Here is a 16,005-nt window from a genome sequence, read left to right as displayed (position 1 = left end):
TACCAATTACCATGACTGCTGATATAATACAGGTAACATGGTAAAGTTTTGAAGGTTTTAAAATTATACTCCTGGGTTTGAAGATTATGTTGTATGAAGTAGAATACAACTCCAGTCCAGTTTGTGCTCAATGACCAGTTAAATTAAATTGCTCTATGCTTCAATTTCCTGCAAAATCAAAATAATGCTAATTTCTGTGAACATTACAAGAATGTAACATCAATCATTCATGATACACAAAAGTACTCCCGAAGTGTTTCCCCTTCCACCTTAACAATTTAAACTCCAAACTACTGGTTATTAAAACCAGAAAAACACCAAGATTAACTTTTCCAAATTCCCTCATTCTGTAGGGTCATAACTACTGGTTTAACAGCACAGAGACACAGCAATGGAACACATACTCCAAACACCAAGGGCTATGCTAATTGCTTTTTACCTTAATTAATGTAAAAGCCAAGTGAGAAACCAGTTGGATATATTACACCTATTTTTCATGTAAGATAACTGAGAACTAAAAAATATTAACCTCTTCAAGCTTACATATAGCAGTAGTATGAAGAACTGCAATAAAATATCAAAGCCCAAATCCCTCAAAGAGCTAGGCACATCAATCTTCTTCTACCAAATACCTTGATTGGCTTTTCTTTTGACTGAACTTTTACATCTAATGAAGATCTTCCTACCTAATTGATTTGCCTAATAGGTAATAATGTAACACCATTAAGATCATCAATTCCTGTTATTTCCCTTGTCCTACCAGGAACGTAGTTATTTGTCACTGTTTTCCTTCACTAACTATTCAATTTCCTGTTTTCTGGTAGAGTAACAGTGGTAGTAAAATAATCAAAGATGGGTCGTAACCTGGCATATGGAACTACCCTTTGGCAAACGGAAAACCTTGAAGCTACAATAATCAATTAACAATTATACCCCGGTGTGCAATGAAATCTCTCATTAAGTATTTTTAAAAACCCTAATTAACCACCTTTTGAGTAGCTTAAATTATAGAGAAAGCACTAACAAATAGGGTTTAGTTACTGCCAATTCACTCCTACAGAGACCTTTTTTTTTTTTTTTTTTGGCAAAACATATTGCAGATAGGCAGGCACAACTGAAGTTAGTCTCCTTTGCCTTGTGGTAGAATTTAAAAAGCACAATAAGTAAAACATTAGGAAATAGAGTTTAAAACATAATGACCCGCCCTCCCTAGACTTAGATTGTGTTTAATATATTTAAAAAAAACCATTGCATGGCTGAACTCAATATGGACAAACAGGTGGCAAAGTTGAAAAATATATTTAAAAGGTATGAAACATTAAAACATCTACCTTACACCAGTTCCCATAGTAGGCACATTTACAGAAGGTTTTTAATCTTTCATTTAAACTTTCTGAAGGAGGTATCATGATTTTAAAACCTAATACAATCTTCATTAGTCAAAAAAATAAAAATAAACATCTAAATTATACCAAGTAACCACCTGCAGATTTGATTCTAAAATTATTCTACCTCAAATGACTCAGATTCAAAGCAACAGTTGGGTAAAATTTTTTTTATTGGAAAACAAATATACAACTTGGAATGGATTTGAGGCAAATTGTGCCATAAGCAGATTTTCTTTAAGTGGCTAAACAAAGTTTAAAAAGCAAGTAACAATAAAAGAAAATGTTTCTGGTACAGGACCAGCAGTACAAAAAAATAGTGTACGAGTACCTGGATAATACACCCGTTTTGCAATAGTGCAACTTTTAAGTACATATTGTTGACTGTCCATAGTCCACGCAGAGTTACAACTCCACACTTCAACAACAACATGCTGACAGTTCCTAAAGAAAACTACTTAAAAAAAGGCATAACCCAGATGTTCCCTCATTTGACCAACTCCACCAAAGTTTAGATGTGCAGAAGGGCTTAGATATATCCAGAGTAAGCCACATGCAACATGTTACTTGATCAATTTTCTAAAATAAGGTTTCAGGACAATGACAATAAGGGAAGAAAACATGGAGGAATGAAGTCCTAATTACTATACATGCATATTTTTTGACAGTAGGGGAAACCTTTTACAGATAAGTTACAAACAAAGAAAAGGCAAATAAACAATTTTGTACAAGAAATTTAACACATTCTGTACAATGTCTTCACTTTGCTGTCATCATTTGTACAAACTCTGAAAGAGAAAAAAATATACAAAAAGTTGAAGTCAGTCAATGGCAAAAGACTGATAAAACCAATCACATTTATTCAATCCCTGAGCAATCTCAATTACCCTCTTTCCTCAAAATTATAAAGTACCAAAGGAAACTAGCTTACTGCCAAGGCTGGGACTTCATAAACCAAATTAACAAACCCAATTAATGCTTCAGAGAGCTATTATAAATAAGAAGCATCCTTGCTCTTAGTTTAGTATTACAAATGATACTTCTGAATCTGAAGGATATGTAAACAGTTATAGGCTAATCTAAGTAGAGGAAGGGAATTAAATGAAAAAAGAAAGTTACCTTAATTTCATTTTGAGGATCTTCAAATTAAAGACTGAAGCTTTTCAAATTGTGCCACAAATATTATACAAAACTTGTTTTGGCACAGTTTGGAATACAGTACTTTTCAAATATTAATGCATATGAAATCACCCATTAGAAATCCTGTTAAAATGAAGTTCCTAGGTATATGAGTAGGACCTATAATAAATAGTTCTAAAATGTTCTCAGGTGACAGGAATGTTGTTGCCTAGTCTATACACAGTATTCTGAATAGCAAAAGGTTAGAAAATATTTTAGCATCTTCATTGGGTGAGGGAGTTATTAATTTCAACCTATCAGATACCTAACAAGAATTTCTGAACTTAAAGTCAAAGCACAGAATGAGGTGGTGACAGCAGAAGACTAACCTTCATAGTTTACTTGACCATCACCATCAATATCTGCTTCCCTGATCATTTCATCAACCTCTTCATCTGTTAACTTCTCTCCAAGGTTTGTCATCACATGGCGAAGCTCTGCTGCACTAATGTAGCCATTGCCATCCTAGAAAAAAAAAGTCAGTACAATGTCTAAGTAAAATTATAGAGCTGAAATGGAAGTTTAGTAAGTTTACTGAACTTCACATTAGGGAGAAAAACATACTTTCGAAATCCATACAAATTAAAGACCACCTACAAGTAACTGACCTATGAATTAAATGTCAATATAGGCTAGCCAAGTAGTATATATTATATTGAAATCACTATTTCTTAGCTCCAAAGTCAAGTGGTACCTTCTATGCCACAATATTAATGAAATACACAAGTTATTAGGAAACGAGCTTACACTGAATTTTTATCTTCATTTCATCTTCAAATTAAAATTTAAGAACACCCTACCTTATCAAACACACGGAATGCTTCTCTAATTTCTTCTTCACTGTCTGTGTCTTTCATTTTTCTTGCCATCATTGTCAGAAATTCCGGGAAGTCAATTGTGCCATTACCTGAAATGGTTTGTTTAGTTGAAACATGACAGTAAAATTTAATAGCCACTTCAACTTCCCCCCAAATTAAAAAGACTTACCATCAGCATCCACTTCATTAATCATGTCCTGTAACTCTGCTTCTGTGGGATTCTGCCCAAGAGACCTCATTACAGTTCCCAATTCCTTTGTTGTAATAGTTCCATCACCATCCTTGTCAAATAGTGAAAACGCTTCTTTGAATTCTGTTTGAGAGATCACAATCCAAATATACAGGTTAACAATAAAGAGTAACCCCAAGTGAAATTAATCAACTCTTAAAGATATGTATGAAGATTGCATCTGAAAAGGAATTTTGATTTCTGAAAGATCAGAGGAGAAAGCCTTGTAGCATTTCAAATATCTTTAGCTGATTATAACAACATATGCTCTACCAGGAGTTTTTTCATCTAAAATCTTACAGGGAACTGCAACATCTAAGACCATTATTTTTCTGAGTTTAAAGAAAAGAATCGAAACTCCAAATGACTGGCTTCTTCATTTTCTGTTAAAGCTGCTCTGGGAATACAATTCACAATTACAGATCTAACCTTCACTCAAAACCAAAAAATAAGACTACTGGTCCCAAATATATTTCTATAGAGCAACTATACTATTTGCATTATGTTTATAGTACTCCTCAAAAATTAAAATTAAGTCTATTCCATCAACTGCTAAATTAAAAACCAAAACAATATGCCAATAGGCTAGTTTCTTTTTCTGGAAAACAGAAGAGACTATCACCAAATAACCTATACTGATGTTAACACAATGGGATGGATGATCAGGACATGAATGGCCAGTTTTAGCTGTATGATTGAGAGCAATGATAATTTTAGACCTTTCTTTAGATTATAGAACCCCCAAACTTGTAATAGAATTAAGTATATTATTGCCGAAGAGCTTTTTACAAAATTATGTTGCTTCTATTTTACAACTAGATTACATGGAAAGCTGTTGGAGCAACAGGTCATAATACCTGGCTTTACCATTTATTTTACAGAGAAACTAAAGCAGAGATTAAATTTGGTAGTACATGGTCATATAAATGAACTAATAAGAAAACCTAGTACTTTCCAAGTATTAGGCCCTATAAGCAAATACAAAAGTAGCTCCAAAGTTCAAGAGGCCATAAGTGCTCCCAACTTATCTAGAACATTTGAAATTATACACCTGATACATGTTTAACCAATGGTGTGCCCCCTCCAAGTCTAGTTTTGCCCTGCCTGTCCATCCTTGCTCCAATTCATATACCTCCCAGTTTCACTTACAATCTCTTCTTGGGACTCAACCCATTCTTCTACTGATTTTGCGATTTATTTATTTATCTTCTGTTTCTTAGTCTGAAACTAAAATCAAACCTTAGTTATATTTTAAGTGCCAAATTCTGGGAGGCATCAATACTCATCCATTTCTTCTCTATCAATCAATGGTTAAAATTGCTTCCAGCTCCAACTCATCAGCTGAAAATGGTAGGTTCACCAAGAATGACCTAGGCGCTCAATCCAAGAGGTATGTTTCACTATGTGAGGCCATAAAGCATAGACCTCCAACCAGACTTTTTGGTCCTCAAAATTGCCTGAGTTAAAAATCCCAATGCTGCTACTTACTAGAAACGTAACCTCAGGCAAATTAAGTTACTAAACCTTTTTTCTGCCTCAGGGGTGCTCATTTTTGCTAAAAAGTAACTGTACCTACTTTCTAATTTTAAGAACTTAATCACTACCTGTAAAGCACTCAGAACTATGGCAAGTAAATACTTAATAAATGGTTAACAAAAAGAGGATCTCATTTTCCTGTTGTATCCAAACTACACTTAAAAAACTCCTCAAACTTCTCTTAGCCTCCACAATACTACTTTAATTTACACCCAACCTTAACAATGACAAAGGCTCTTGGCTCTTCATTTGTCCTTCTTACAAGTAGATATTACCAACATTTCTTATCCTTTCTTCTCTGCTTGGATGTTTCATCTATGCCCACTTATAAGGAAGATTTCCATATCTTAGTATACTCATCTTTCTCTGTAACATAATACCCTTTATGTCTGACTTCCTTCAGGATAGACACCTCCCCTGGCTGACCTCCAGCAAGACTTACAAAAATGAATTCTACACTCCCCAGCTACCCTAGAACAGAAGCAAAAGCCATTTAAACTCCTTCCCTCTAAAATCTGTCAACAAGTCCTGTAGAACTCTGGTATTTACATACTACTGGGTTCCTTATCATCTCTGCAACCAATAATTTGGTTTATGGCCCCATCACCTTTTGCCTGAACAATTATAACAGTCTGCTACCTGGGTTCTCTGTTTAAAATTACCCACACAACTAGTTGGGTCCTATTTACCTTTTTGGATTACCACGTTACTTTCTTCTGCTTAAATCTTTGTATTGCTTAGTTTTAGATCAGTTATCACAAAACAGTTGTTTGCTACATTCAGTAGTAATACAGTTCCATTCTGTTTAAATATCCTTGTTTTCAGAGGAACTCATCTGATACCAGAAACTTAGTACCAAATCTAATCTAGATCAATCCAATGATGAAAATAGATAAATAAATCCTATGAATAGCAGAATTTGATAAAAAGATTTCCATCTTAAATTTTTTAAAAATACAAGATGTAGAAATAATGTCTAAAAATATACAAACCATTATGGCTTGAACACACAGCATCTATCACCTAATAACTTAGGCTACAAGAAAATTAGAAGTACTTCGAGTTGTAGTTGTTTAGATTATATTCTCTGCTGTAATACTAGGCTACAAGCATCATTTACCACCACCATTATGTGCAAAATTAAAAGCCAAATTCTAGAAGATGCATGTTGTTAATTTATGTGTTCTATGTTTCAATACATGCTGAAATAAGTGAAAAGCAGAAAATAAAATTTTATCTATGCTATAACAATGGATTTGATGGATATAAAAATAGAAATATTTTAAAGGTCAAGATTTATTCCAAATTTCTATTTGTATTTTTACACTAAAAAGTCAGAAATACCTGTAAAAATTCCTTGAAATAATAAACTCAAAAGTACAACTTAAATTCACCTGCCTTTACAGTTCCCCATGTGTACTTCAGAACTAGTTTAATCTTTACATATTGGAGCATGTCATTCTAAACAGTAATTCCCATGAATGATTTAAAATAAAGACCCAGGAGTCAAAACCTAAATACACAGTAAGGAAACAACAGGTCCTGAATGTCACAAAGAACAAGCTATCTTCAACAAATTGATAAAACCTCCTCCAAATTCATTCTAGTTGTGCCTAAATTGCAATTTTCAGGAAAGTCAATTACTCAGGTTTTCTTTATCAGCAACCCCAAGACCCTTTTTTCTAATTATTTATATTATATGTTCATAATTTTATTAATAGGTTATCATGAAACAATTACAACGAAAGAAAAATCAAACACCTGTTTACTAACTTCTGTGTTTAGAAAGCCAAACCTAATCCCTTACAGTCATTTAACAGACACTGAGTACAGTTAATTTCCTTAAAAAAAAATTCTTGTACATTTTAAAAATTAATCCTCTAAATCTCAACTGTCAATGAAATCGTGGCAGAGTCAAAGTTAACTTGTTAGTGGTGATACGACACTAGACTGTTCTGAATTGTTAAGACAATTCTAGTAATGTAAACAATTCTAGTAACTCCACCTAAACAACAAGCATGTTTTTCTTCTACACCAAGTTATTTGCTATTAGGATTTCTAAAACAATCTGTAGCAATGATTACCATATAAAGATAAAAAGCTTAAAAAGTACCTTAATATATTCAACATTCATTACATGTATGAAGCTTGTTAACATTTTAACAAGATCTTAGACACTAGGATACTACTACTGGTCACCAGTGATTACGATTCACCAGATACAGACAAAATGTATGTTTACCTCAGAGGTAGACATTGAAACATACCAAATTTAGGAAAGGACTTTAGGAGCAGGCACAATTCTTAGGATAGAGTAGGGAGTGTTCTAGATATTTTTTGTGTCACACTCCTCTTTGAAAATAAAATTTACTCATTCAAGAAATATTTATTCAATCCTTACTATGTGGAAGGTACTGGGAACACAAGAAGAAACAAAAAAGGTTCCTAATTTCACAGGGTTTTTGTTTCAGTAGCATAAAAAGCTTTGGTTCCTCTAACCAAAAATTTCATTAAAGCCTAAGGTTCAAGAAACATCTTTAAAAACCTAGGAAAAGGCAGGGTAGGACAGAAATCTACAATACATTTTTCTTTCCACTCCCACTTGAAATTCAACTGTAAGATGGAAGTCAATGAAATGACAGAATCTATCTTAAAGACAATATTCACATGAACTACAACTATCCTTGATAATAATGCTGTAATCAGACACTGAAGACTGACCCTCATATATTTCACAGACACAAACTTTTTTTAAAGAGGCGTGTGTTCAGGAAGGCAGTAATGAACATCAACACCGTGACAGGCACCCCGTGAGTGATACATTTTCTACTTTATAGTGAATGTTTTGTGCTATGTACAGTAGACACAACTACCTGACTGGGAATACCAAGAAACAAAAGGCAGAGAGGGAGGCCAGACGTATTAAAGAATATAAGAGTTTAAGACTAGAGCCCTGATGGGTGTGGCCCAGCTGGCTGGGCATCACCCCACAAAGTGAAAGGTCACAGTTTCAATTCCCCACCAGGACATAAGTCTGGGTTGTGGGCCTGGTCCCCAGATGGGGTATGTACAAGACAAGATTGGGGCAACCAATCAGTGTTTCTCCCATTATTCTCCCTCCCTTCCCCTCTCTCTAAAAATAAATAATTTTTTCTTAAAAAAAGAGTTTAAGACTAGACATATTAGATATACAAGATCAGTTCCTGAAGAATATATACAAAACTATTTTGAAATTATTTTACATTTGATACATTTAACAATAGTATAAACAAAGAAATTATTTCTAAAGCTCTGCTTGATTACTTTTAACACACTCAAAGCATGCAATTTACCAAATCTAAAAAGCAAATCCCAGGTTTAAATAAAATTCATACAGTAAAAATAAAACCTGCTTACTCTTGGTCCTTAATGCTCATAGTTTTCTACTTTATACAGTCATATCAAATGATATTTGTGATAATATATGAGGAAATTAGTGATTTCTGGCTCCTCCAAATTTGGGTTTATTGGGGACGGGGAAGGGCTTACTTTAAATGGGCTATAAGTCCTATCTGGGTTACTCAGTTTTCTCTAACAAAAGGGAAAAAAAAAAGTGTTAGCCCTGACTGGTGAGGCATGGTTCAGTGGGTTGGGCATCATTACCCAAACCAAAAAGTCGCCAATTTGATTCCTGGTGCAGGCACGTGCCTGGGTTGCGGGCCAGGTCCCCCTGTTGGGAGCATGCATGAGGCAACCAGGTGATGTTTCTTTCCCTCTTTCTTCCTTCTTTCCCCTTTCTCTAAAAATAAATAAAATCTTTTCAAAAAAGCTTTAGTATTTTGGGTACTTTTAACTCCCTGCCTGCCAGGAAAATTGTGGCAGTTAAAGCTGCTTGTTTGTGTTAACGAGCCTTTACTGAAAGGAAAGGAACTATATGAAAGACAGTTCAATATTGCATTTAAACAACCCCCCAAAAACCAGCAAGTTTCCCCAACATTTTGATGTAAAGAAGACATCTCAAAGTGTAATAAAAAAATCAAAAGTACTAAGGTTTACTAGTATGGCATAAAAACAACATGACACCAGGTTTTATATAACAATTCACGTATTTCCATAGCAAATCAAAGGAGGCAAGATTTAATAAGCTCGTTTGAAATAGGTGTCACTGCTTTGTTAAGACAAAATTGTATGTGTAAAATATCGTGCTAACTTTTGGATCTACGTTTTTCATTGAAGAAATGGTTATTCCCTGATTATATGCAATTCTAAGGTTAAAGTATTAGCTACTTTAAGTTGGGGTAAATTCGATGTTCATTTTCTGATTGTACATTTCAAGTTACTTATTAGTAATACTACTTGGCCCTGATTGATCTGGAGCTGCAATATTAAAAACAGCCCAGAACTCATGCTTTAGAGTAAGGTAACCTTCAACAACAACAGAAAAAAACCAAAGACTACTACTAGGCTCCAAAATATATCCACATAGCCTAAAAAAACATGTCTTCAATTACAATTAGGTCCATACATCTTTCTCAGGCAAGTTTACCTTCTCATTTGCCAAAGTTCGTTCAAATACTATAGTACATTACCCTCATTTGCTATTATATCCTGCATGGATCCAAGTCAATTCTTTCATACAAGTATCTTATTTTGAGACTGGTGACTCAATTTATAAAAGCCAATGGGTACAATCAGGCAATGTATTCCTCACCTGCAATCTGCTCTTCAGTCAGCTGGTCAGCCTACAAAGAGACCAAAGAGATAGGTAAGTGACTTGAGACTATGTAGATTAGCAGCTACAAAAACAAGTTTTAAAACTTTCAAGGTTCAGCCCTGACTGGTGTGGCTCAGTGGGTTGGACAGTGTCTTGCAAAATCAAAGGAAAGGCCTCTGGCTTGATTACTGGTCAGGGTACTTGCCTGTGTTACAGGCCAGATCACTGGTTGGGGGCGGGGGTGTGAGGGGCAACGAATAGGTGAGTCTCTCCCTCCTTCCCCCTCCCACTAAATAAATAGACAGACAGATACAATTTTCAAGGTTCAGCATATACCATAAACTTCATTTAGTTCAACATTCCTTAGTACCAGTAACAAGCACACAGGTTGGGTAGAAAATGCATACATCTGGTTTATCTTCAAAGTTAAGCTGTCTTGACCCCAAGTTTAAGATAAAATACTTCAATATGCTTGCAAGTCTAAATTTTACAAAAGATGAAACAAAAGCACACCTGGCATATAAAAAGTTTAATTGGGCTATCATTCTAAAGTAATATAGAATCCAATAGACATACTAAAGTAATATAGAATTCAATAAACATACTATTTCATTTTTTTCAAGGTTGGCATTCCTAAATTTGAGCTCACCGCCTCTAGTAGATATAAATTATTACGAGAAATCTCCATTAAAGAAAAAATAATGCCCAAGGACTATATTCAGAATTGCCCCTATAAATGGTTAAACACATCTTTTGGACATAAAGGTGATGTTCCAAATTTCAAAAATCAAGCAAAACTCCATTAAAAAGATTAAAATTCATGGTGTCTTTGGATAGGGCACACATGAAAGCTATCAGCTTTTACTTCTTGTCACCTGCCAGACAAATGCAGAGAATTCAGGATTCTGAACATTAAAACTACTTTACCAAATGTTAAGCAAGCCCAGCCACCCATTCTCTCTTGACTTTTGAAGTCCCAAAATGAGCCTAAAGTTTGTGATGTCTTGAAGCACACAGAGAAGTTACTGGGTTTTGCTATTAAAAACACATGTTCAGGAATTTGCCAAAACCCATTATATGTTGTTCTTATTCAGTCTTCACAGTAACCCTATAATGGTATTATCATCCCCTACCTAACAAATGGAGAAAGAGGGGCTCGGATTAAATTTTGGGGAGTGGGAGTATTTAAAATTAGTTAACTAGTAGAGTTAGGATTAAAGACTAAGGTGTTAGACATATCCAATGCCTCTAAGTTTATATATAATTCAAAGCACTATAATATATAAAGATGTGCAAAATATCAAGGCTCTTGTTCTTCATGTGTCCTTCATCTTTGGACATTTCACTGCTCATCAGTATACATTACCCATGAAGCAACTGCTTATGTGGTTCTGGGTGGCATTGAAGAGAAATTGCCTCCTCTCTAATAATGCCTACCTACATGAAGCCAAACACGCTATCATTAATCCATTCATTTTTAAGTATGGAATGAATAAACGCTGTCTAGTTTTGTTCTTTTTCCAAGAACACACCCCTGGAAAGGATAACACTTTAATGTAGGATAGCATCACATTTTCTCTAGGAGACAGCATGAGAAAATGTGAGAAACAAAAAAGAAATTTCTTTCCCTCTCAACGATTCTAATTTGGCCTCCATACAAAATGAACTTGTTTCTATTTAAAAAATTAAAAAGGAAAAAGCCAAAAGCCTGATAACTTAAAATTGAAGAGCCAATTATCTAAGTTCAAGTGCATAAGTTTATAAAATAAAAAAATCATCTCCAATATTTTGTATAAAATCAGCCATAGATTATTTTCCCCTAGGAATAAGCCCAGTAAATGCACTCAGTTATACTTTGTTAGAGGCTATATTTACTTCCAGTATTTCATTTTTACAAAAATCATTTCTGAAAGGGCAAATGTTTATCGTGCAGAAAAAAGCATAATTTTTTGAGTCATCACTGTGCTAGTTATCTTAATACTAGCTCTGCAACTTAATAGCTGTGTGACCTTGGACATGTTACTCAACCTCTCATAGTCAAGTTCATCTGTAACATAATAATACCTACCTTACAAGGATACTGTGCAGAGTAAATGAGAAGCTATATAAAGGGCTAGCCCAAAAAATTCAGTGATAACTATTTTATATAAATTAACCAATCAAAGAATCTACAACGTTAATTATTAACCTAACTAGTTTAACTTCCACACAGAAGATAAACATGCATGGTATTATCAAGCCCCTTTACCATGTTCCATGTTACCTTTAAGCTGAGAAAATATATTTCCACAAAATGAAACCACCAGTTGCTACCCAGGGATAGATACGGAAGGCACTGCAGCATTTGTAAAAGCTGAAGGATTGATGGACTATGTGCTGAAGGATTGATGGACTATGTGCAGAAAGGGAGACATTGGGTTTGTTCTCAAAAAAGGGGGGGGGGGATTGTGGGAAACCTCATTTGTATAAAAGCAGAGAAGGCCCTAAGAACAAGGATGTTAGTTGTGAAAGAAAACAAAAAATTTTCAATTTTGCTTAAAAAGTCCAATTTTAATGGCCTCAGAACATCTTGTCCAGCTCCTTACCTCCAGGCTAAAGAGAGCTTAGAAAAGGTCACAAATGAGCTTCAAGGAATAAACTAAGCACAGGGGAGCCTATGTTACTCACATAACCTAAAAGCAATGTGTGTGACTTTTGCTTGGGGTGTTTCGAGAAATTTAGAAAAATTTTTCCATATTTACTACTAATCCAGAGTTCAAGGTTTTATAACTTTATACCAACAATATTCAGATCAAAGCCTACTAAAAGCAGGAACACAATACTCCCTAGCATTCTAATTGGTAAAACTTTTCCAACTACAACAATTATATTTGGTTATTTCTGACTATGGAGAGTGATATTTTCTTACTTAGAAGAACTAGAAGGATCACAGTTTTGGGAAAACTCAGGCTCATTAACACGTGTGTTTATCTCAGTAAAGGGAAAAATAATTCCCTAGAGAGCTGACTAGTTCTCACTCCCTTCTTTCTACATACAATTCATATAATTCTTCCTATTACTTGTCATGCGAGAGAAATCTTCCAGGCATTAGTAGTATACTCCTCAGTTTCAAAACCACAGGTGAATTATAAACATTGAGAAACTCTAATCTAGACTTCGTGTGTCTTGAAGTGAATGTGTTACGTACCTATTAAATATTTCCTAAATGGCATTCAAAAGTAGGTATGAATACTCTTGGAGCTTATCTAGTGAAACGTAGTACACAAATCATCCGAAATTCTTATCTGAATAAATGGATGAGTCCATAGTCTTGCAATGGAACACAAATTTCTATCCTTCATTCGTTCCTGTTTCTTTCAAGTGCTTACATGCATACATACATAGGCTTCATAAGTAAAATTTTCCTACGATATCATAAATCAAGGTACTTGTTTTACCAAAAAGCAGTCTCTAAATTACTTCAGTAATTTTATCAGTTAAGTACTGAAAAAAACAGTACTTACTATACATAGCATCTTGGACTAAAATAAAACCAACAAATTACTTCCTAAGAATTAGGGTCTTTACCAAAGGCCTGATTTGATCATTCTAGCTTGACCTAGAACTTCCTGTATTTTAATAGAACCACTGTGAATTTCCTCAAACGTAAACAGATGTCCTTGCAGTTTGATGGAATAATGATATAGACAAGTAACAAAATTTTCTACCTCTTCTCATCTCTTATTTATCTAAAGACCCAGCCTCAAGTCTTCTTAAAGCAATCAATCCCCCTTCAAGGATCATATATCAACTACATGTAAACCCAAGAGCTCTATCAGCAATCTTAAACCACTTTCATATAAACTTTTTTATTCTTTAAAAAAGTTCTAATTTTATTTCCAAGAGTTCTAATTTTAAATCTCCAAGTCTTATAATTATGAAGTTACCTAAAGACAACTTCCAAATTAAGTAATTAACGATGACTGTCAATTCAGCAAGCAAACCAAAAAAACCTCAAACCATCAACGATGCAAATAGTAACTACAAGTTTATCACTGGGGCAAAGAACCATGAAAACAGAGATAAACTACCCATCACCAAGGAAAAAACCCATTCGAGTTTTTTACTCAATCAGACTGAAAAAACTTACCCTTCATTTAAAAACATTTTAGAATTTACCGCACAATTTAGAACTTCTATTACATGCCTATAATGCACATCGTTTCACCTAAAAAAGTAAATTCGACCAGCATATTCAAATTCAGAATAAAAGTATCAATATGGAACGAGCGCCTCAAACTTAAATGAACATTAGTTTAACCAAGGTGAAGTCCTCTCCCCACACCCATACAGGCTGGAGGTTTCAGTTGGCAAGGATTTCCAACTCTTGTTTAAGATGTCACCTTACCTCCTGGACACACCCATCGCCGTAATTACTTGGCAGGACCCACAAAATAAGTATTGCAAATTACCGCCCTCGTTAGATTTTGGTGTTTTTGGTTTTTTTGCAGAAAAAAAATTCTGGTCTCCAATAAGAGGAAAATGCTTTTTAAAATTCCCTGCCCCCAAAATACTCTTCCACCACACTACAGTAGTTAACAACCGTTATTGTACAAATCAATTGGTCTATACGCTAAGATGATCTGGCAACTTTGTACGAAATACGATCGATTTCCAAGGGGACTGGAGGGATCAATACTCTGTGTGGTTGTGGTTCCTTGATATTAATAGTGCATGTGATTGCTCAAAAATAGGATATACTCAGTGGCCCTTTACAAAAGCATCCTTCCACAGTTGTTACATGAGAATTAAGACCGAGTTCCACGGCAGTCACCCCCGAGCTTGCTCTCTTTCCATAGGCGATAGATGAGAAACGCCTTTCAGACCCTAACTAGAGCCGATGGCTTTCTCTAACAAGATGCGTACTGCGGAGACGCACCTTACCTCCCATACAAAGCTCATTTCCTCAAACGACAAGACCACTTAAAAAAATTATTTTTAATGTCCAGCCTGGATGGTGGGAAAAGGCCCCAGGACATAGATGGAGGAGAAAGATTGGCATTCACCGAGCTTCCTCCTCGCCACTGAAGGGGGAGGGGAAGCTCTCGAGGCCACCCTCCCCCACCCATCCCCAACTGACTGGGCCCGCAGCGCCGCGGCCGAGGGAACCTCTGCAGCCCTGCAGGTGCCAGCGCAGCAGCTGGGGCGCGAGCCGAGCGGGCGGCGGCTCCGGCCCTGCGACTGCCGCCCCGCCCCACGGCCGCTCCCCGCGGGCTCGGCCCACACAGTGCGCTGCACCCGCTCGCGCGCCCCTCCTCTCCCCCCCACCCCCAGCAACGGGGGCCGCGGGCAAACGGCGGGGCCGGCGCTCGCCCGGGTCTCGCGCGCTCCCTCCCGCCCCCTCGGCGCATGGCGGCCACAAGCGGACAAAGGCGCTTCCTGGCGCCCGCACTAACCGTCCGTTGGGCTTTTGAATCCAGCCCCGGGGCTGACCTTTAGAGATGCCCGACCTAAGGCTTCGGCGCTCCCGCTCCCCTCGCCTTACACTCTCTCGCCTCCCTCAAGTGCTGGACTGCCCCCGCCCGGGATTCATCCTCATCCAGCCAAGCCCCTGAGGAACTTGCGGCCCCAGGGGCAGAGCACCTGGCCTTCTACACCCTAGGGAACACCTCCCTGAAGAAAATGGGGGTGGTGGGGACAGCCTGCGACACAACAGCCGCGGGCGCCCCAGACTCTTTCGCGCCATCCCGCTGGCGAAGACCACTCCTAGAGGATTTAAGGGAGGCGAGTTCCCTTTCTTTGGTCGATCTGCTTCAGCCTCGTTCCCCTACAAGCCAAGCGCCGGCAGCTTAGCGACGAACTCACCATGCTGCAAGTGCTACCGGTCTCCGAGACGCGACCACACAACCACTCAGCTCGCTCGCTCCACTCGGACTAATTCTCCCCCTCCGCCCCCAGCACCTCATAAACACCTCCCCCCGCCAGATCCCTCCGCCGCACGTCAGATAACGGAACATCACAAACGAGTCCCGGCCACCCCACACCCCCCAATCCCCGACTCTTCTCGAGACCCTTTTATCATCCACAGTTATTTGACCGACAATGCAAGGGATAAAGGAAAGTGGACAAATAGATGACGTAAGTGGGTTTCATTTCCCGGGGAGCCGTTAAAAAGCCGGTGGAGTC

The 16,005-nt window shown here is 37.0% G+C and overlaps 1 protein-coding gene across 1 annotated transcript; it reads right to left on the bottom strand.

Moving 5' to 3' along the window:
* Positions 1-1,540: 1,540 nt before the first annotated feature.
* CALM2 (calmodulin 2) lies at positions 1,541-15,780 on the bottom strand. The gene is made up of 6 exons (XM_054566894.1): positions 15,685-15,780; positions 9,838-9,868; positions 3,552-3,695; positions 3,365-3,471; positions 2,894-3,029; positions 1,541-2,173 (listed from the first exon to the last, which is right to left on the bottom strand). Exons 1-6 carry the CDS (start codon positions 15,685-15,687, stop codon positions 2,145-2,147), a joined length of 450 nt encoding a protein of 149 aa, XP_054422869.1. The 5' UTR covers positions 15,688-15,780; the 3' UTR covers positions 1,541-2,144.
* Between the last annotated feature and the right edge of the window lie 225 nt (positions 15,781-16,005).

This window comes from Pteronotus mesoamericanus, unplaced genomic scaffold (assembly GCF_021234165.1).
Source record: "Pteronotus mesoamericanus isolate MK-2021 breed Mesoamerican mustached bat unplaced genomic scaffold, CSHL_Meso_final contig_101, whole genome shotgun sequence".
Lineage (NCBI taxonomy): Eukaryota > Metazoa > Chordata > Mammalia > Chiroptera > Mormoopidae > Pteronotus > Pteronotus mesoamericanus.
The sequence above is the reverse complement of the archived record's forward strand: the minus strand, read 5'-3'. Positions and strand labels throughout refer to the sequence as shown.